The 22,049-nt window shown below is 52.3% G+C and overlaps 1 protein-coding gene across 10 annotated transcripts in view; it reads left to right on the top strand.

Moving 5' to 3' along the window:
- Positions 1-22,049, top strand: part of LRP8 (LDL receptor related protein 8) — a 96,035-nt gene that overhangs the window by 55,351 nt on the left and 18,635 nt on the right. For 2 of the 10 annotated variants that reach the window (XM_007534188.3, XM_007534189.2), the window contains exons 4-10: positions 5,246-5,371; positions 8,174-8,554; positions 9,373-9,495; positions 13,476-13,595; positions 13,669-13,794; positions 17,572-17,746; positions 19,291-19,518. In XM_007534188.3, coding sequence (XP_007534250.1) covers positions 5,246-5,371; positions 8,174-8,554; positions 9,373-9,495; positions 13,476-13,595; positions 13,669-13,794; positions 17,572-17,746; positions 19,291-19,518 — 1,279 coding nt within the window. Of the gene's footprint in view, positions 1-5,245; positions 5,372-8,173; positions 8,555-9,372; positions 9,496-10,236; positions 10,360-12,244; positions 12,323-13,475; positions 13,596-13,668; positions 13,795-17,571; positions 17,747-19,290; positions 19,519-22,049 lie in introns of all 10 variants that reach the window. The other 8 variants (XM_016192976.2, XM_060206222.1, XM_060206218.1 and 5 more) reach the window with 7 other exon arrangements.

The following is a 22,049-nucleotide window of genomic DNA, read 5'->3' as shown; positions in this document are numbered from 1 at the left end:
TGGGACACTTACCTAATGAAAGTAACATTTCAGTTCTAATTATAGCTCATTTGATTGGGGATGACTTCTGACCCACCTTCAAGCATCTGTTAGGAGGGGCTCGAGACTGGGGGTGCAGGGTGGGGAGGTTGATTCAAGGTGAATGAGTTAACATTTCTGAGTGCTGGTGATTGAAAACGGATTTTATTCATGTTTCTTTGATCCTTCCCACCTGGAAGGGAGGCCTCAGTGACTAGCCAGGAGTGGCTTCCTACGAGAGATCAGGAAGGAGAGACCTGGAGGCTTTCTGAGATCACCCTGCATATGAGGGACTGGCCCCGCTAGAAGGACTTTGCCTGACCTCAGGTGGAGGAACTTGGTGGAACTGCCTACTCCTGCCTGGTGGCACCACACCCCAATCTCTGGTCGTCTCTGGTCCCTGTGGAGCCTATAAGTTCCTGACTCAGGGAAGCCTTTACATGACCTGATACTGCAGATGAATTCACAGTACATAGCCATCAACTGCTTCCCTCTTATTAACAGACCTTCCCTTTTTTTTATTAATCTGTGGATTTAAGAATTAAGAGAAGGTGCCGGTGGATTTGTGTTTCTGGGGCAGGATTCTCTGGGAATTTGTAAGCACATGCAGTCATCAGCTATAGTTTCAGGCCTGTGCTGGCATGGGCAGACTCTTCATGTCTGAGAGACAGTGGGGTTCTTCACTCCTGCCTCCCAAAACCAAACCTGGGGTGCTTGGACCACAGAGCAGAAGGCCACCCTCGGGGCCTCCCTCACTCTCAGAGAGGAGTAAGAGAGGAAGGATGTGGCATTGTGGAGAAGAACCTGAATGTGATGGGCCACTGACAGGCAACGTGCTCCCCACGTGTGTGATCAGGCCCCCCTCAGCCCTCTGTAGTTCCATCTCATGCACTAAAACAAGGGCGTCTTTTTCCTGAGCTCTTGGTGTGTTCTGGACTGCTGGTGCTGGGATGTCATTGTTTCCTCATTTCAGCAACCCTCCAGCTCTAGGAGATCGGAGGACCCAGTTTCATATTAGGAGTGCCAGGGTGTAGAGAAGTCAAGTCACTCTGAAGTAGTAAATGGGACTTGAGTCCACAGCCCAGGCTCTTTCCCCTGTACTGTGCTTGCTGCCTGGGGGTCTGTAGATAGCAGCTGGGTTAAGTTGCTCAGGCCCTGCCTCAGCAAGGACCCACTGGACCTCTTTCCTCCAGTCATCATTTCCTCCTTTGTAGTCCGGAGATGAAGGGAGCCCAATAGAAACTATTCCTGACCCATATGGAGGTCTTTGTGCAGTAAGAGAAGCAGTGCATTTGGAGTAGAGAGAGTCCTGGGCTGGAGTCCAGCTCTATACCTCACCACAGCACTGTGCACACACCTCACCCTCTGGGGGGCTTTGATTCTTACCTGTAAAGTGGAGGTGATGATAGCATCTGCCTCACAAAGAGATCCGTCAGCACTTGGCCAGTTTGGCTTGTCGGGGCTGGTCACTGAGCTTGTCCGGGAGGTGGAGGTTGCCAGCTTGGTTTTGGGATGCACTACTTCACAAGATTGGGAGGTGTGTGTGGGGGGGGGGGGGGGCTGAGGTTCCAGGAGAGACTCACTATGTAGCAGCCTAGCCTGGTCCTTTCCCTCTGGGTTTCCATTGCCTGTCACTACAGTGCGTGCTCCCATCCACGACCTCCCAGGCCTCTTGAGACCTGGCGCTCCAAGACCATGGCTCTGCTCTGTGACGGTAGGACAGCTGATGTCAGGCACTGCTGAATCCTTGAGAGCCCGTGATTAGTACCGTCTACTTAGGGACACCCCAAATATCTTATTAATTATAAAGAAAGGAGGCAGACAGATTGTTTAATCATTGTCCTTGCTGAAAGGTTATGCAATTAGCTATATAAATATTCATTCAAAGTTTGGGTGGCTGCATATTGCCATGGGGTCTGCATAGCCAGGCCCAAGCCCCTGGAGCAGCATGTGAGGACAGTCAAAGGCCATTCCAGTCACCTGGGAGCTGAGAGTTGGGGGCTGGCTCTAGGCCACTTCGTCATCCACAGGAGCTTGTGGGAAAGGACAGGGCTCTGCCTCTTGTTGTTGTGCCTTTGTGGGCCAGACACTTGGCCTCCCTGGGTCTGAGTTTCCTCATCTGTAAAACGGAACACTTACCTGCAGGCCCCCTGCCCAGCTCTTCTCCAGGGGCATGTGTGATTTTTATGAATGATATCCCTGGCGCTTACCCTCACCACCCGCAGGCTCAGTGTGAGGATGAAATGGAGTGTAAGGCCCTCGGTGTGGGGTGCCCTCATCTCCTGTGTGTGCGCCTGCCAGCAACCCTGTGAGGTTCTGTTAGCTGAGGGCTGGCTCGGGAGCCTGCGCACTGCCTTGTCCCTCCCTCCTGACCTCTCTTAGGGATTTGCAAACCTACAGAACACTTTGGTCACCTTTAAGGGAGTGAATGTAACAGACATGTAATCACTTCCCTCTTTTAGACTTGCACATCCCAGGGCTCCCTATCAGGGTTGGGTGGAAATCACCTGGGATGAGGAGAGATAAGAGTCCAAGAATCCGGGTCCCTGTTTTTTTTTTGCTTTCAGGTGCAGGGGCTTGGTGCCGACACTACAAATCCACCACTTCTGGTGGCTTTTCTGTTCTTTTCTTTTCATTCTAGTGAACACAGAGAAATTGAGAGGGAGAGAAAAACAGACACCTGGAGACCTGCTTCACCACTCATAAAGTGACCCCACTATATATAGGTGGAGAGCAGGGACTCGAACCTAGGATTTTTTTTTTTAATTTCTTTATTGGGAAATTAATGTTTAACATTCTACAGTAAATACAATAGTTTGTACATGCATAACATTTCCAAGTTTTCCATATAACAATACAACCCCCACTAGGTCTTCTGTCATCCTTCTTGGACCTGTATTCTCCCCACCCATCCACGCCAGAGTCTTTTACTTGGGTGCAATACGCCAATTCCAGTTCAGGTTCTACTTGTGTTTTCTTTTCTGATCTTGATTTTCAACTTCTGCCTAAGAGTGAGATCATCCCATATTCATCTTTCTGTTTCTGACTTATTTCACTTAACATGAATTTTTCATGGTCCATCCAAGATGGGCTGAAAACGGTGAAGTCACCATTTTTTATGGCTGAGTAGTATTCCATTGTGTATATATACCACAACTTGCTCAGCCACTCATCTGTTGTTGGACACCTGGGTTGCTTCCAGGTTTTGGCTGGAAATTACAAATTGTGCTGCTAAGAACATATGTGTACACAGATCTTTTTGGATGGATGTGTTGGGTTCCTTAGGATATATCCCCAGGAGAGGAATTGCAGGATCATAGGATAGGTCCATTTCTAGCCTTCTGAGAGTTTTCCAGACTGTTCTCCACAGAGGTTACCAATTTACATTCCCACCATCAGCGCAGGAGGGTCGAACCCAGGATTTTGTACACATCCTTACACCTAGTACTGTGTGTGCTTAACTGGGTGCATCACCACCTGACCCCCCGAATCCGGATTCTTCCTCCGATACTAAGTACCACTTAGCATGAGCTGGGGGTCAGGAACCCTCACTTCTAATGGTTCTCACAGCCATCCCTTAGTGAAAGAATGCCAACTCCTAGGCCCCATCACCACCCTGCTCTTCTGCCCTGAGATGGCCTTTAGAAAAGGACTTTGAGAATTTGTGCTTTCCAGGGCTCCACCAGCCAGTAATCTGTAAAGGGAAATCCATGTACAGCAAATGCTGTATTCCCAGTGGACTGCTTTCAATCCCCTGACATGCATTCTTAGGGCTAACTTTGGGGTCTGAGGACTCCCTGCACATGGTAGTGTGGACAGAGCCCAGAGGCCTTGACTTAAACACTGGCCCCCACCACACCATCCTGCCTGTGCTGCCTTCTCCATCCCAGCTATGGAAGTAACAGGAGGGGGAGCTGGTCTGAGGTCAGTAAGCAAAATGGAGGGTGAGGCCCCGGAGACCCACTATGTGGGTGAGCGAATGCTGAGTCTTTGTTATGTTTGGAGAATGATAGCAGGTGTCATTTAGTGGGCACTGCACTGGGCTTTCTTCTAAGCACTTTGCAGACAGGAACTTAGCCCTCATAACAGCCCTACACAGTAGACTAGTCCTGGCCTTGCCATACAGATATGGATTGTTTGCCAAGGTCACCTAGCCAGTGAGCGGAATTCAGGCAAAGATTTGAACCTAGACAGCCAGGATCCAGAGCTTGACTGAAGGCTGTGACATAATCCTCACCCTGCTGGGTTATTGTGAAGATGAAGGGGAAGTGTCTAGCACTGTGCCTGGCACAACCCAGAGACCATAGAGTGAAGATTCCCTGCATTCCCTGGAAGCTGTAGGGGGCCAACCCTGGAATCTGAGATGCATCCTCTTCTGCTGGGCCTGCATGCAGGGCATCCTGGGAAACTCAGGATGAGAGCCGCTGCCAGCCCTGATCAGGGTTCTCATTCTTTCTTCCAAATTGAGAATCAACCCTGGGGCTTCAGGCCCCTGATTGAGTCAGCCTCTGATTGCACTGCAGTAATTATAGCTATGTGGTCCCGCTGGGCCCTGCCACTCAGTGGCTGCTCTCAGTGGCGGGCTCAACTCAGTTGCTGGGGAAAGGAGGGGGCTCCAGAAAGGTGGGGTGAGCAGGGGAGCTGCTATGATCTGGGTGGGCCCTACAGGTTCAGGTCATGGTGTCACTGATCTGAAGGTAGACTGAGACCCACTCAGGACACTGTCTCGCCGACTGGTGCCCAGCTGGGCAGTGGCAGGGACAAGCACAGAGCATGGCTGTTCCAGGCTGTTGGAACCTCAAGGAGAGGGGAGGCTGGGTGGGAAGTGGGGTCCTGATCGTAAGAGTGAGTGTATTAGGTAGCGCGCTGATGGAGAAAGATGGAAGATTTGAAAATTCTTAGAGCGGACAGGTTTCTTCTCAGATGAAGAAACTGAGGACCTGGGGCAGCAGCTCTGAATTAGTAGAGTTCAGAACTTGCATGCCTGGAGCTCTTGGTTCCATCCCCAGCACCACATGAACCTGAGTGGTGACCTGCCTTCTTCCAAGGAACTTGCTCTCCTATGAAACAAAGGAAATCTGAAAGAAAAGACAAGGAAAGAAAAAGAGAGAGGAAGCTGAGACACAGACAGGAAGGCCCTAATAGATTTCCAGGGGGCAGCTGGTAGAGTCCCTGCCCTGTGTGTGTCCTCCCGGGCTAAGCCGCACGCGTGTGTTTGTCTCCACAGCCAAGCAGGTGTGTCCTGCGGAGAAGCTGAGCTGCGGTCCCACCAACAAGTGTGTTCCCGCCTCGTGGCGCTGTGATGGGGAGAAGGACTGCGAGAGTGGAGCGGACGAGGCCGGCTGTGCCACCTGTGAGTCTGCAGTCAGCCCTCAGGGTCTGCAGCGTACGGTCAGGCAGCCATTTCTGGGGAGGGGCCCAGGTCTCCTGGGGACTTGGCAGGTGGAGAGAAAAGGAAATGATCAGGACCCTCATAGGGGCCAGGCACTTTGGAGACACTTTATTCTTTCATCCTCACGACCACCCCACAAGCAGTCATTATCATCCCCATTTTATGGGTGAGGAAACTGAGGCTCAGACAAGTGAGGAAAAGCGCCCACAGCTCAGTGATGAAACTGAGATTCAAATGCAGGTCCAAACAGCAAAGCCCATGGGTTCTGTTTTTGGCTTTTTTTTTTTAACCATGTTTTACATCTGCTCATCCATTCCACAAGTCTCTACCAATCTCTGCATCAGCACAGGCAGACCAGGGCTGGGGGACATAGCAAGGGATGGTGGTGACCTGTGACAGGGCACAGGCAGCGGCACAGGAAGGAGGAGTGATTCCCAAGGGATGAAAGATGACTGTTGCTGAGATCGCTCACATTGGAGCACAAATATCATGGGGTAGGGAGGACAATCCCAACAGCCTCAGCGGGACCAGATGGAAATGGTCACTGGGATGGTTCCACATGGCTGAGCTTCAGATAAAGGATTATCTCCTTCCCAAGGAGCAGGTCAGCAGGTCCTGGGCCAGTGAGGAGTGGAGCTGTGCCTCTCTTATTCCAACTTGATGGGCACCCACTGGGTGCCAGGCCTGGAGCCAGGCTTTGGGAGGAAGGATGAGGTGGATTCTGCACATGCACCCTTGGGGAGTTCATTGGTCAGGAGGGGAGCAGAGAAGTAGGCTATGGGGTTGAGTTGGGTTGTGGGACTTTTGTCAGGCACCCCCCCCCCAGCCTCTATTGCATCCTACATCCACCTTTCCTGGCCTGAGGCACATGCCATCTGTGTGGCCCTTGAGTCACAGCACTCTTGACTTCAGCTGTGGCTGAAGCAACAAGATCTGGCTGCTGGGGAGATTCTGACTGAGGCCAGTGTTTCAGAGCTCCCTGGTGATGCCATCAGCCAGTTCCTTCAGCTGTGATTATTTTTGTGGGGACCTCACTGGTCAGTGAATCTTCTTCATGCCTTAAGCTCATAATCAGATGTTTCCTCAGTCACAGAGGCTATCAGCTTCTATTACAGGAGGTGGGAATTACTGCAACTAGGGCGTGTTGTGGAAAGAAATGCCCTCTGTTAATTATAGCAGATAGGGTGTTAGAAAGCTATTTGGGCTTCTCTGCAATAACTCTTGGACACCTAGGCAAAGGATAAAAGGATTCTCCTTTCTCTTGTCCCTCAAAGCTTGTCACTTGAAGGAAGAATCCTTTTGTGAGTGCTAGGAGTAGGGCCTCTGGGGCTTGGCCTGAATATGGAATTTAAAGTTAGGGCTGGAAGCTAGGAGAGAACTCAGTACAAAGCTTTTTACTCCAAGAACTGTGAACACAGCAAGTCCTCCCTCCCTGGACTGAGCCTGGACTGGAAGAAGGAGAACTAGTGTTGGCATCAGCAGAAGCGTGAGGGGGCAGACATCACAGGTGCTTTGTGCTTCTCCCACCAAGGCCCTAACATCCCAAAAGCCCAGAAGGGGAAAAATGCAACTGTCAGAAATGTGAAAGAGCTGTCAGCAACACATGCCATGAGCTGCATACATTGTGAAACTGAAGTCATCTATTTTATGTTCAGTGACGATGAAAAGTGACATCTTTTTAGTTCAGAAAACAAAAACAGGGTCTGGGCGCCCCCTTGTGGATATATGTGGTGTTGTTACCACCACAATGACCTGTGACGCAGCCTCTATGGCCACCCCAAAGCCTGGCCCACCCCAGACCAGTTCTGGGAGGAAAGAAGTCAAGGACAGTACTGCTGTGAAAACACCCCAGCAAGACTGAGGCAAGCCAGAGAGGTGAGAGAAGAAGAAGGGTAGGAAAGATGAGCCTAGAACCTGAGTTCTAGTTCCTTTGTCATCATGGACTGACTGTCCCTGGGCAAGATGTTTCTTTCTGGGTTTCACCTTCTCCATCTGTGAACTTAGAAGCTGGTGGTCTTGAGGACCCATTCAGCCTCTGAGCTCGCAGCCCACCAGCAAGAGGAAGCCCAGGGTCCCGGGCAGGACCAGTGACCTATGCCTTTCACCATTGCGCATCCCATGCTTAGGGTCGACCCAGCATCCATGCCATGGCCACCCATTGCTAGGGGATTTGTGCCAGGTCCTGGGGACAAAGTCGGGTCAACTCAGAGCCCAGACGGATGGAGCACAGGGTCCCGGGGCAGACGGAGCAAAGAGTGAGAGCCAGACTCCTGTCTGGGCTTATGAAGGGGAACAGGGATGAGAGGAGACTTCCCAAGCAGGGTTATGAGCGGTGAAATGTGGGCCCTTGAAGGATTGGTGGGGACAACTGGATCGTTTATTGTGGGGGGGGGGGAGCAGTGGGCAGAGCAGCGCCAGGCACCAGGCCTAGGCCAGTACGTGCAGACAGCCGGGACGGGGCCTGGGCTCAGACCTTGCTCCCCGGGAGGGTCCTTGGCCCATCCATCACCCGCCACCTCTTGGGAACATCACAGAGCCCTGCGGGACAGACAGACTTCAGCCCTCTGAGGGCCCGTCCTGCTGGCTACAGGACAAGACAGCTCCAGCCCCGGAGGCTGGAAGATCCCGGCTGGACCCTGCACGCCCCAAAACCCCCTGGGGCTGATCCGGCCCGCAGGTGCATGGGGCCCGGCGCCCTTAGGTGAGGGCCAGGCCCGGGGCGGGCGGGGTCCGGCGGGCCGACCGGCTGTCTGTCCTGCGCAGTGTGCGCCCCGCACGAGTTCCAGTGCAGCAACCGCTCGTGCCTGGCCGCCGTGTTCGTGTGCGACGGCGACGACGACTGCGGGGACGGCAGCGACGAGCGCGGCTGCAGCGACCCGGCCTGCGCGCCCGGCGAGTTCCGCTGCGGCGGCGGCGGCTGCGTCCCCGAGCGCTGGGTCTGCGACCGCCAGTTCGACTGCGAGGACCGGTCGGACGAGGCGGCCGAGCTGTGCGGCCCGCGGGGCCCAGGGTCCACCGCCGGGCCCGCCGGCTCCGCCTGCGCCGCCGCCCAGTTCGCCTGCCGCAGCGGCGAGTGCGTGCACCTGAGCTGGCGCTGCGATGGCGACCGCGACTGCAAGGACAAGTCGGACGAGGCCGGCTGCCGTAAGCCCCCCACGACCCTCCCTCTGACCTGAACTGCCCCGGGCAGAGCGGGGGTCACCTGGGGGCTCAGGCCCCGCTGCGCTCGGAGCTCCAGGATCCGCTTCAGGGCTCTGGGGGTGCCCTGCCCAGCCCCCGTGGCCACCTACTGGCCCCCATGCCCAGAGCCCTTGGTGCACGCAGGAATGCCTCCGCTGCCTTCTGCTGGGTCTGCTCAGCCTGCAGGGCCTCCCCAGATTCCTCCGACCAGCCCAGCTGTGCTGGGACTTGACTCTGAGCTACTGCACGTTTCTGAGCCACCCTTTCCCATCTTTTCAGTCCCCAGCTTCCTCTGCCCCTTTGAGCTCCTGGAAGGTGGGGAGCACTTACTAGTCTTGAGTTCCCACATTGAGGTCGCACCACACCCCACCCCACCCCACCCCACCCCACCCCACCCCCAGCAGTGGGTAGTAGGGAACTATTTGCTGAATGGAAAAGGTCATTCGGTCATGAGCAACAAGACTCAAAAGAAGGTCTGAGTCTGGACTCCCGAGGTGTGACTTGGGAGAGGAGCAGTGGGCAGGGAAACAAACAGAAGGCCTGTGAGTTTTATCCCAGCCGAGTGCTGTGTGGTCCTGGGTGAGGCCGTCCCCCTCTCTGAGCTTCAGTCTCCCCATCTGTACACTGGAAGTGCCTTGGCCAGGTGTCCTTCGAGAATTCCCAAACTCAGCCACTGATTCTGTTCTTGCTGAGGAGGGGAATGGGATGGGGTGTTGGGGGGGGGGGGAGTTGTCACAGCACCATTTTGGCCCTGACCCTTCTCCGTTGCCCTTTCCTGCTAGCCATGGGGACATGCCGGGTAGACGAGTTCCAGTGTGGGGATGGGGCCTGCGTCCCTGCCATCAAGCGCTGCAACCTGGAGAAGGACTGTCCAGACGGGAGTGATGAAGTTGGCTGCCTGCAGGGTGCGTAACCAGAAGCAAAGGGCAGTGACCTCAAGGAACGTCCTGGGCTCTCCCCAGGCCCTGGAGTGTGGGGGGCTGGGAGAGGTCTCCTCTAGGTCCCTGAGATGCATCTCCCTCAGAGGATTACTTGTCCCGAATCACCTGGGTCCCCTTCCTGGGAGCCTAGTAGCACCAGAACTGAATTTGTAATGACTTTGCAATAGTTCAAAGAGACCTGGGGGGTGAGGCATGAAAGCGCACTGAGGAAAGGCCAGCTCCTGCCATGTGTCCATAGCTGAGCTTCCCAGACTGATCAGAGGTTGAACCCTGCTCCCCAAGAAGCCCCAATAGTTCTTGGAGGGATTTTTGGCCACCCACCACTCATTCCCTACAGGACCTGGCCCACTAGTGATCTAGGGAAGTAAGTACAGGCTGGGGCAAAGAAGTGGCCTCCCCAATCCAGGGCCCCAAAGTAAATCCATCCCCTTTACATGGCCTGTCTAACCTTTGGGGGGAGGGCTGTGACATTTCCTTCCCAGGGCCTCAGATCAGATGCAGACCCCTGACCCTGTCCATCTAAAGGATGCTGGAGCCCTCCCCATCTTTTCAAGAGAGCATCTGCCACTTTGGCTGCCTGTCCTTAGCACCCTCCAGCAGTGGGGACAGGGCTGGAGCTCTGCTCACCTCCTGTGGGCCAGACCCAGCCCAGGCTCCAGCCCAGATTCTCACAGGTGCTGTCTGCTCTTTTGTCCGGCCTGACAGAATCAACATGTGAGGGTCCCCGCAGATTTCAGTGTAAGAGTGGCGAGTGCGTGGACAGCGGGAAAGTGTGTGATGCTCAGAGGGACTGCCGGGACTGGTCAGATGAGCCTCTGAAAGAGTGTGGTACAGTACCTGTCTACCTCCGACTGCTGGACTAACCCTCCCCCTCACTCCCTCCTGCACCTGGGCTCAGGCCCTCTCTGCACCTGCACACTGTCCTGTGACCTCAGGCTCAACGTTTTGCCTTGAGGCCTCTTGTTCTGCACCTCTGCAAATCGAAGAGCCTGTCCTTTCCAGTTCAGATGCTCAAAAATTATGCTTCCTCTCACAAACTCAAACCTTTCCTCACTTCTTCCATGTTCAGACCTCTGAGTGTGTGCTCACTCTGGAACTTTTTTCTCTTTTTTCCCAATGTTTCTGACTTGTTGATCTAGCTAGAACCCTAGTCACTGAGGCTTTCTATCTAGCCCCTTGCAGTGGGGCTGGGGGGACAGCAGGCAGGCATCATGGAGGGACATCCCAAGGCCCCCTGGCTCAGACTAGACCTGGGTGAGGGGAGGGCAGATCTCCCGCAGCAGAAGGTGGTGCCATCCTGAGTCCTGACAAGACCAGACGTATTGGCTGAACGTGCGTGAGGACTGAGATGAGGAGCTGTCCTGAGGGTTAGGGCTGTCAGGGTAGGTTCTGGGCTGGAAGAACCAGAGAGTCTCTGAGGTGTGGCTGTGGATGGCATCCTCGAGAGCACGCTGGAAACCCCGTGTAGGTTCAGGAAGGTTTAGACAGAGAGTTCCCCAGGGTACAGAAGCCTCCATGCCACCTTCTTGCAGACCTGGTTCCTCCCAGCACCTTCCTGCTGGGGTACTGAAAGGAACTTCATCCTCTGGAGCTCCCTAGGGACAGTATGTTTCCATCCCTGTTTTGTTGTTGTTGTTTTAAGCTTGAAGGGAAGAGTAGCTCAGTGGAGGTTTACTCAGTCTCCACTTGAACTTGCAAGAAACAGACTCTCCCCTTTGGTTCCCAAAGGACCTTTTACATAGAAGAGTCCCACAAGGACCTGTGGAAATGGGGCAGGAGCAACTGAGCCCAGCACCACACCCTGCCCTGATTTGGAGTGAGCCAGGGCCTAGCTTGCTAACCTACTAAACTCTCTTCTCTCCCGTCTTTTGCATGACACTCCAAAAGAGAAGTATGTAGGCATGTGTTTGTGTCTCTGTGCTGGTGAGAGGCCAGTGTTCGTTTCCGTGGCTCTTCTCAGAGTAAGGCAAGATATTTGTATCACGTGTCTGTGTGTCCCCGTGTCTGTGTGTGTGTCTGTGGACCTGCCTGAGCCCCTGCACGTAGCTGGATGTCAGCATGCACGTGTGTGCATGTGCTGGGGAAAGTGACACTGCCCATCCCGCCCGTGGTGGACCTCAAGTACTACTCAGGCCGCTCTGAACCACCTGCCCAGATGCCCAGCAGAATCACACCCAGGCTAGATGGAATCAGGAAGGCCCAGAAGTTGCCTTCAGCTTCAGCCTTGGTGCTGGCTTCCAGGGCAGGGTCAACAGGGACAGACCAGTCTGGCTCTGCTCCCCATTCTCTTGCCCTGACCCACCTCAGCCCTCGAGGACTCTGTCCTCTCACTTTCATAGATGCCTGAGTCACTGCAAGTTCTCCCCACTTGCCAATCCACCACACACATGTTGCTCCATCGGGCGTGAGTAAATACAATCATTGAGTTACTGCCACCTGCCAAGGGAGAGGGAGGAAATGAATGAGCGAGTCAGTGATTCAGTGAGAGAGTGGGTGTGTGAATGAGTGACACTGGTGCCAAGGGAATAATACAGTATGGGGGAGGTCAAGAGACCTTGACCCTGGAGTGACAGAACGATTCCTGGAGATGGTATCTATGCCAATCTGCGTGGCTCAGTCTACCCAAAAGGACTGGGATGTCCCAGGGCTGGGCCTGGCTGAGTCACCCCCAGGCCTCCCCAGTCATGGGGTTGCTGTGGTCTTGTTCTTTCAGTTCCGTCTCCAACCCGGGGAAGGAGGAGGAGGCCCAGGGGTAAAGGGGAACATTCCCTAAGCATGGCTCAAGCTGGAGGTGGGGCGCCCACTGCTGTGCATGGCCTGGGGGTGGGGGCCGCTCAAACCTACTGTGTGCATGGCCAGGGCTGGCTGGGCTCAGCTCTGCTTGGCTTATTGGGCACGGCATTGCATGGATGTGGTGGACAGAGGGTGGCACAGCACCTTCCCTTGGCTCGCAGAGTTAACCTGTGATTCTAAAACTCAGAAGATGCTGTGGGAACTTGGCAAGCCTTGGTCCTGGCCTCCCTGACTTTCGCTGGTACCCTGCCAGGAGGTGATGAGGGAGTGGAGGACAGAAAACCAGAAGACCTCATGGCATCGCTGCATCCCTTACCCAGTTGTTATCCGGGGACCAGGCCTGTGACTGAGTGTAGAGAAAGGGACGGCTGCTGAGAGGAAAGGCTGAAAGTCAGCGCCATGTCAAAAAAGCCTGGAAGGCTTAACCACACACTTAACTGGGAGCAGCCTCTGTGGTTCAGACTCCCGGGAGGCAGATTAGCTCTGGGCCTTGTCTAGAGGGGGGCATGGGCAGGTGGAGTATGTCCAGAGAAAGGCACCTGAGTGGCCGGGGATCGGAAGCCAGCACTGTAAGGAGATTCTGAGGGAGCCGTTGGGCTCTCGCCATCCCCATACAGCTGAGCTGGGAGTGAGGGCAGAAGCTACAGGGAGGCAGAGCCTGTGGGAAAACTTACAGACAGTACTGTTCCAGGTGGAGTCTGTTCTCTCAGGATGGGAGGAGATGTGTAAACTAGTGCACCTGCAGAAGGGGTTCTTGGGGCATCCTGAGGGTATATCCAGGTCCCTTCAACCCTGAGGTCTGGAAAAAGGAGGAGCTGTCAGATTTGTGTTTGTGAAAGGAAGGCCTTTAGGCAGCCTAGCTGTCTGCAGCCTGGTGTTGGACAGAGCACTGGCCTGGGCGGCAGAGGACCTGAGTTCTGGTTCCCCTTTGCCCCTGTCTGTGTTTAGCCTTAAGCAAGGACCTGCCCTCTCTGATCCTCCGAGCCTGGTCACCCGGTGAGTGAGGCTGAGGCTCAGTGAGGTTGCAGAGCACGGCGACTCTGGGAGTCCTGCTGCCCTGGCTCTCTGCTTCAGCTCTTGGCCCACCCCTCACATGCCCCCAACCCCCAATCTAAGCCCCTGGGCCCTCAGAAACCTGCCTTCCTCCCCAGGGCTGAACGAGTGTCTGCACAACAATGGTGGCTGCTCCCATATCTGCACCGACCTCAGGATAGGCTTTGAGTGCACCTGCCCGACGGGCTATCGCCTCCTGGACCAGAAGACTTGTGGCGGTGAGGCCCTCCCCTCGCCCCCCAAGCAGAGGCAGATCCTCCAGCTGGCTCTGACCTCTGCTCCTCCCCACAGACATTGACGAGTGTCAGGACCCGGATGCCTGCAGCCAGATCTGTGTCAACTATAAAGGCTACTTTAAGTGCGAGTGCCACCCTGGCTATGAGATGGACACGCTGACCAAGAACTGCAAGGCTGTTGGTACGGAAACACCAGTGGGGAAGGGGACCAGCTCTGTGGGCTACAGAAAGCAGTGCGTCAAGGAGCAGATTTGCATGAGTATGTGTGCTTGTGCACAGCAAGTTTGCACACAGTGCTCAGAAGTGTAAGAGCAGATCACACAGGGGGAGGTAACATAATGGTTATACAAAGAGACTCCCATGCCTCAGGCTCCAAAGTCTTAGGTTCAATTTCCCCCTCAAACCACCATAAGCCAGAGCTGAGCAGTACTCTGGTAAAGTAAGTAGATAAGTAAGAACAGACCACACGCACACAGGCACTGCTCCCTGAGACTGTGCTTCCACAGCACACACTATGCAGGCACAGACTCGACCGTGCAGACTGCACACGTGCACAGAGGGTGGTGTGAGCAGACTGCAGCCAACTGAGTGCAGTTTTCCCTTTCTCCAGTCCCTCATCCTGAGCACCGATCATAACTGTAGGCACTGAGGACTGAGCAACAAACAAAACACACAGATTTCTGTCTGACCCCATGGGACATACCTCCCAGTGGGCAAGACAGACAGACGACGACAACAACCACAACAATAACAAAGAGTGCGTGGCAGATGGTATTAAGTGTCCGAGAGAAACGTAAAGTCGGGAAGGGTATGGGCAGTGGCGACAATTCTACATTGAGTGGCCATGGGCTCCTTCATGGAGCAAGAGGCATTTGAATAAGACCTAAAGAGGTGGACATATATAGGGGCCAGGTGGTGGCACCCCTGATTAAGCGCTATAGTACACAAGGACCCAGGTTCAAGCCGTTAGTCCCCGCCTGCAGGGGGAAAGCTTCATGAGTGGTGAATCAGGGCTGCAGGTGTCTCTCTGGTCTCTTTCCCTCTCCATCTCTTCCTCCCCTCTCAGTTTATCTCGGTCTCTATCCATTAATAAAAAAAATAAATAAATGTGGGTTTATCTAAATAAATAAATGTGGGTTTATCTGCCAGACACTAAACTGACACTTACCTTAGCTTGGGCCAAAGCCCCTATGGCAAAAGCGTGCCTGTTGTGCCCAGATAAGGAAGCCAGTGCAGTTAGACCCAAGTGCCTGGGGGAGATGAAGTCAGAGGTGTCTGGGGCAGGCCACAAAGCCTTCTAGGCCATTGCACGATAAGCTGACTTCCCACTTCACTGGCAGAGGGAAAGAAGTCTCTCAGGGTTGCTTTTTTTTTTTTTTTGGGGGGGGGTGTTTGGGAGAGAGGGGCTTGGTACACCTTACATTTTCACAGACTGTCTTTAGCAGGGGGCAAGGAAGGAAGCAGGGAAAGTACTTAGGCAGTTATTTTCAACAACCCTGAGAAGAGATGATAATGGCTTCGACCAGGGTGTTAAATTGGGAATAATGAGAAGTGAACAGACTAAATATATTCTGAAGGTCAGCCAAGAGGATTTTCATATGAATTGACTGTGGGATGGGAGAGAAAAAGGAATCAAAGATAACTGTGAGGTTTTTTGGCCAAGCAACTGGAAAAATAGGATAGCTATTTATGGAACTAGGTGGAAGACAGAAAAAGTTTGGGGAGTTTTAGGTTGATTTGGATATCTAAAAAATTTCCTTAAACTAAATATGTGAGCAGAGGTAGTGAGTGAGCAATTGGACCTATGAATCTGGAGTTCACACATAAAATATAATGCACAAGGCCTAGATTGCAGCAATGCAGGACCCATATAAATCGCATGTAGCCCATCCACCCGTACGATACAGAACATATATATATCACCGCATCAGATGTGACATGCAATCTACTCTTATTCCTACAAGGAACATGTAATACACAACACGCATTACATATTTGCAGTGGACATAGTTACACAAGTGCCCATGTGGGCACAGAACCCCAGAGGTTGAATAGCTAACTTGGGGCAGGTGAAATAGCTCACTTGGATAGTGTGATTCATTGCCATGTATGTGACTCAGGTTCAAGTCTGGCCCCCAACACATTGAAAGAAGGAAGCTTCAGTGCTGTGGTCCTTTGCACATACTCTCACTGCTTCTGCGCCTCTGTCTCTATCTTAAAAAGAAAAAAAAAATGGCAGAATTGTAGTTACACAGAAACTGAAATCTAAAACACACAGAGTTCTGTCATAGCCACAGCTATCAAGAGATCAACTGAGACAGCTTTCAGGTAGCCCTTCAGGAAGTAAGGATCGTTGCTTCCATTCTGAAGTGAGCAAAATTGAAGAGTCTGAAAATAATATGCTCGGAAAACAAATAGTAACACAAATAGTAACACACAACTGTTAGTAAGGAGCACAAATAAGCAAACAACCTTACTAAAAAGAAGGGAAAAAAAGGAGGGGGGCAGGTGGTGGTGTATCTAGTTAAGTGCACACATTACAGTGCGCAAGGTCCCGGGTTCAAGCCCCTGGTCTCCACCTGCAGGGGGAAAACTGCACAAGTGGTGAAGCAGGGCTGCAGGCATCTCTCTGTCTCTTTCCCTCTCTACCTCCTCCTTGCCTCTCAATTTCTCTCTATCTCTATCCAATAATACATAAATAAAAATATATATATAATTAAAGAAAAAGAGAAAACTGGGGCCAGGTGGTGACATACCTGGTTGAGCGCACATGTTATAATGCACAAGGACCCAGGTTCGAGCTCCCAGTTCCCACCTGCAGGGGAAAAGCTTTGTGAGTGGTGAAGCAGGGCTGCAGGTGTCTCTCTGTCTCCCTGTCTGTCTCCTCCTTCCTCTCAATTTCTGACTGCCTTTATCCAATAAAGTTAATAAATTTTTAGAAGAAGAAGAAGAAAAAGAGAAAACCATTGGCCAGTGGGGGGAAAAGAGATATAATTCTCACATCTTCTCTCTCGACCCTCATCTTTCTCAACTATATAATTTTCCTCCTCTTGTCTATGTATATAACTTAAGGTTCTCACATGTTCTGAAAAAAAAAAAAAAAAGGGAAGTCAGGTGTTTTCTTGCAATAGATATTCAAACTACAACCCCTTTCCCACCACTAATATTTACAGGTGTAAACTGAAATCTCTTAAGACCAAAGTTTGTAGCTCAACAATATGGATGTTAACTAGCTTCCCTGTCGCCTCTACACTTGTTCAGCTACAAAATCAGTTTGAGTTCCAGGGTTGAATCTGGAACCACTGTTCCTGAACTTGGAGCCCATTTTCTGTGCTGTTTGCTCCAAGTGCATGTTTTCACCTATACCCTGCAGCTGCTACAGATACCCATCACAGGGCCCCTCATGGCTCTGTGCTGGTCCCGTCCTGCCCCTGGGGAACACATTGAGCCTGGCACCAGTACACAGTAACAGGGACCAGGTGGCCTGCAAAGTCAGCTGGAAACAGGAGCAGAGGGAACAGACTGCCACAGGAACAGTTGCTGCTAAGAGCTGCCATTCAGGCAGCGTTGGAACATGGGCATGGCCTGGGCATGTGCACACGGAGTGGGGGTGGGGGTGGGGGTGGAGGTGGGGGTGGGGGTGGAGGTGGGGGGAGCTTGTGCCTGTGGGACAGTGAGCCTCTGCAGGGAAGAGCCAGGATTGTCTAGGTGACTGGTCTTCCTAAGTTCAAATTCTACGTCTGAAAATGGGTTTTGTGTATACATGGACAGTTGTGTGTTTCCTCCCTTGACGTGTATAATCGGTGGCATGCATTACACACATCCTGCCTTTGCTGTTGGCTCAGGATACAGTTCAAACTCTTCCTCCTCTCCCCAGTCCCCTCCTGATCTGACCCCACCAGCCTCTGCAGTGTCATCTCCTGCACTGACCCTTTCTCTCAACCTCCCTGCATGGCAGCTGGCAAGAGCCCATCCCTGATCTTCACCAACCGGCATGAAGTGAGGAGGATAGACCTGGTGAAGCGGGACTACTCGCTCCTCATCCCCATGCTCAAGAACGTTGTGGCACTGGACGTCGAAGTTGCCACCAACCGCATCTACTGGTGTGACCTCTCCTACCGCAAAATCTACAGGTGAGCGGTGGCAGGTGGACTACATCCAGACCTGGCTGGGGTCATGGGTGGCCAGAAGAAAAGAAAAAGGGTGGTCTCTGTACCCACCTTGCCCCCTAGGGTTTCCCAAAAGAAGTGGGCCTTAGGAAAGGAGGCAGGATCACTGTGGTTATGGAACTACCAGCACTTTACTCCCCCTCCCCAAGCTGGCCTAGATGAGGCCTCTGTTGGGAGAGCAGCTTTGAGCCCCTCACACCTGGGCTATGACTAGTCTCTGGCAGCCTAGAGGGGGCAGAGCAAGACAGGAAATGTCCAGCCCAGACAGAAAGATATCCCTGGTGTGGTACATGCCATGCTGAGAACCTTCTACTCTCACCTGAGTGCTAAAACAGCCTCCTAACTCTGTCTTCACACCCAACCCTTGGCCCCCAGATCCACCTCCTATGCTACAAGTGCCACCTAGCTGGAACCTGCCTGTCTGGCTGTGTCCTCTGAACTGTTCAGTTGTTCCTTCCTGCATAAAGTCCTAACTCCTAGCAGAACATGGACAGCCCATCACAGTGTGGACCCTGACCAAATTTACTTCTAGTCTTATGTCCCATGGAATATCTTATCATTCCAGTACACGTTAGCTGCTGTGAGTTCTGTTTTTTGTGTCTCTGATGAACTGGTCCTTTGGGACTCAACTACAAAGTCTGCTCCCACCCTTCTGGGGTGACGTAGTCTCCCTTTCTCTGCTGCTATGGCCTCAGGTCCGTCCTTCCTTCCTTCCTTCCTTCCTTCCTTCCTTTCTTTTTTTATTGCCAACAGGGTTATCCCTGGGGCTTGGTGTCAGCTCTACAATCCACCTGGCAGACATTTTTCCTTCCTTGCTTGCTTGCTTTTTTTTTTTTTAATTTTTTTAGTATTTATTTATTCCCTTTTGTTGCCCTTACTGTTTTTTATTATTGTAGTTATTATTAATGTCGTTGTTGTTGGATAGGACAGAGAGAAATGGAGAGAAGAGGGGAAGACAGAAAGGGGAGAGAGAAAGACACCTGCAGACCTGCTTCACCGCTTGTGAAGCGACTCCCCTGCAGGTGGAGAGATGGGAGCTCAAACCAGGATCCTTACGCTGGTTGCTGCACTTTGCGCCACATGCGCTTAACCCGCTGTGCTATCGCCTGACCCCCTTCTTTTTCTATTATGCTTAATGAGCTAGAGACAAATTGAGAGGGGAGGGGAGATAGAGAAAGATAGACACCTGCAGACCTACTTCACTGCTCATGAAGCTTCCCCCCTGCAGGTGGGGTCCTCACGCCTGCATGGGTGCACTACCACCCAGCCCCCTCAGGTGCTTTCTGTGATCACACCATGATATGATTATCTGTCTGTGAATTTTTGTCCTCCATTAAACTGGGCTCTGGTATGGCAAAGACAGTGGCTATCTCAAGCCTATGTCCTTACCCAGGGAAAGGCTTGGGTGGAATTAGCCAAGTTCCACTGTCATGGCCCACAAGGAAGAAAGAGGAGGGAGGGCTTGCAGGCAGCTCCATGGCCGCATGAATGGCTCTGGTTGCTCCTAGCACCTACATGGACAAGGCCAGTGATCCAGTGGAGCAGGAAGTCCTCATTGACGAGCAGCTGCATTCTCCGGAGGGCCTGGCTGTGGACTGGGTCCACAAGCACATCTACTGGACCGACTCAGGCAACAAGACCATCTCAGTAGCCAGGGTCGATGGCAGCCGCCGATGCACTCTCTTCAGCCGTGACCTCAGCGAACCTCGGGCCATTGCTGTTGACCCCCTTCGAGGGTGAGTGTCCCTCCCTGACATTTCCCACTCTCTCACGGCAGGTGCTAAATTCTCATGTGTCTGTCTCGGAAGCGATCCTGAGGGCTTTGACAGGCCCTAGCATGTGCAGACAAAGGCCATAGGAGAGGAAGTACCCAGTCTGCTAACCCTGTAGCTAGGCTTTTTAGGACACTGGATGCCAGAGTTCTCCCAAATCCTGCTGTTCATTCATCACATCATGAGAGCCTCCCAAGGCCAGCAAAGCAGGTCACCTGGATAGTACACCTGCTTGACTGAGCATAGGAGCCCTCTTTGAGCCCAGTCTCCACTGCGTTGGTGTCTTTCCCTCTCTGTGTCTCTTTCTATCTGAAAAAGTCAGCTCAGTACACCACCATGAGCCAGGACAGTGAATCTGGTAAAAAAAAAAAAAAATTTAAAAATATAAAAACTAGTATAAATGGCAGAGTAGCACACTGACCTTTCTCACACACAGAGACACCTGAACAATTAAAAAAAAAAAAAAGGTCAGCTCAGGGTGCTGAAACCACACATACACACATTAAAAAGATATTTTAGGGAGTCGGGCGGTAGCGCAGTGGATTAAGCGCACATGGCGCAAAGCGCAAGGACCAGCATAAGGATCCTGGTTCGAGCCCCCGGCTCCCTACCTGCAGGGGGGTCACTTCATAGGCAGTGAAGCAGGTCTGCAGGTGTCTGTCTATCTTTCCCCCTCTCTGTCTTCCCCTCCTCTCTCCATTTCTCTCTGTCCTATCCAACAATGACGACAATAGTAATAACTACAACAATAAAACAACAAGGGCAACAAAAGGGAATAAATAAATATTTTTTAAAAAGATATTTCAGAGAGTAGAGCTAGGCTGTAGAAATTGTCTTTAGAAGCTCCTGGATTACAACGCTGCCTGCTGCAGGCAGACACTCAGTAGCTACTCACTTACTTCTGGATACAGGGCACTCATTGCTTCCCAGAGGCCTGTTTCCTTTCTTTTTTTTTTTTTTTTAATATTTTTACTTATTTATTATTGGATAGAGACAGAGAAATTGAGAGGGGAGGAGGAGAGATAGAAAGACAGAGAGACAGAGAAACACCTGCAGCCCTGCTTCACCACTTATGAAGCTTCCTTCTCTGCAGGTGGGGACTAGGGGCTTGAACCTGGGTCCCTGAGCACTGTAATGTGAGCATTTAACCAGGTGCACCACCTTCTGGCCCTGGGCCTGTTTCTTTCTGGGGCAGTTCTGTCTGTTAGAATGTTCCCCCACATCTCTAAAGTTACCTCCCTTTGACTTCTTCCCTTCTGCTTCTAGAGAAGCATGTCTACTCCCTGCCCTGCAGGACAACAAAATTCAAGACCCAGATCACTGAATCTGCTGTGCCCTTGTCCTGCCTCTGCCCCATCCCTGTCTACTCTCCTGCCTGGAGACCTCAGGCTACCCCTGCCATGCCTGTCCCTCAGGTCATAAGAGTTATAGGTCCCAGCTGGACGCCCACTGCACACTTTAAGATAGCTTGATGATTTAATCAGCAGCTTTTTATAAAGGAGTGAAACAGTCTGAAGCACCACCCAGACTACTAAGAGTAAACTGGGTCCAGGCCTTAGGGGCAGGAGCAAGGGAGTTCATCCAAAAAGAGAGTGGGGCAGACTGGGTCAAAAGCATTAGCAAGCCAGAGGCAACCCAGTAAGAGGAGTCAAAGGAAAGAAATGCCCTGACCTCAATGTCCCCCTCCAATGTTTTGATGAACACAAGTGCAAGCCAAAAGGCCAGGGAGCCCAATCCCTTGATGTGATTCCCACATGAGGCAGCTTTTTTTCGGGGGGGAGGGGGGGAGCAGGGGTCAGTGCACAAAGCAGACGGGAGGTGGATAGAGAGTGAATATGAAGTGACAAATGGAAGGTATCTGGAACCATTGCTCTGCCCTCCAGCCCAGAGTCAGCCTTGGCTTGGCACCAGGTTTCAGCAGAGGTGGGTTTAGGGCTCGAGGTGGAACTGCTACAAGTGGGAGAGATGGGATCACAGGCTTTCCGGCTGAGGCCAAGTGGAGCCTCAGGGAATACAGGCCTCTTCAGATACTAAGATGAGTTAAAGGTCAAAGCACTTGCTAATATTAGCACTTGATGGTTCTGGGGCCTGAAGATAGCCCTCAAGGCAGGGTGTGTGCCTTGCCATGCACATAGCCCAGGTTCAGAACCTGGTACCTCATGGCAGTGTCACGGTGCCAAGAGAAGCTCTAGTGCAATGACATCTCCTTCCCTCTCTCAGTCTCTGTCTGAATGAATGAAAAGCTCAACCTGAGAGAGGTAAAATCACTCTTGTATGAATCCTTACCTCCATCCGCAACAACAACAAAAAGATTTCATGGTTCCTACGGTTCATTGAGCCCTAGTCCTGTCCTTACAAGAAGTTAAACTAAGGGAGCCAGGTGGTGGTACACCAGGTTAAGTGCACATAGTACAAAGCGCAAGGACCCATGCAAGGATCCGGGTTCGAGCCTCCAGCTCTCCACCTGCAGGGACATTGCTTCACAAGTAGTGAAG

This window comes from Erinaceus europaeus, chromosome 13, assembly GCF_950295315.1.
Source record: "Erinaceus europaeus chromosome 13, mEriEur2.1, whole genome shotgun sequence".
NCBI classification, from domain to species: Eukaryota; Metazoa; Chordata; class Mammalia; order Eulipotyphla; family Erinaceidae; genus Erinaceus; species Erinaceus europaeus.
Note: the sequence above shows the minus strand (reverse complement) of the source record. Positions and strands in the feature narration are given on the sequence as shown.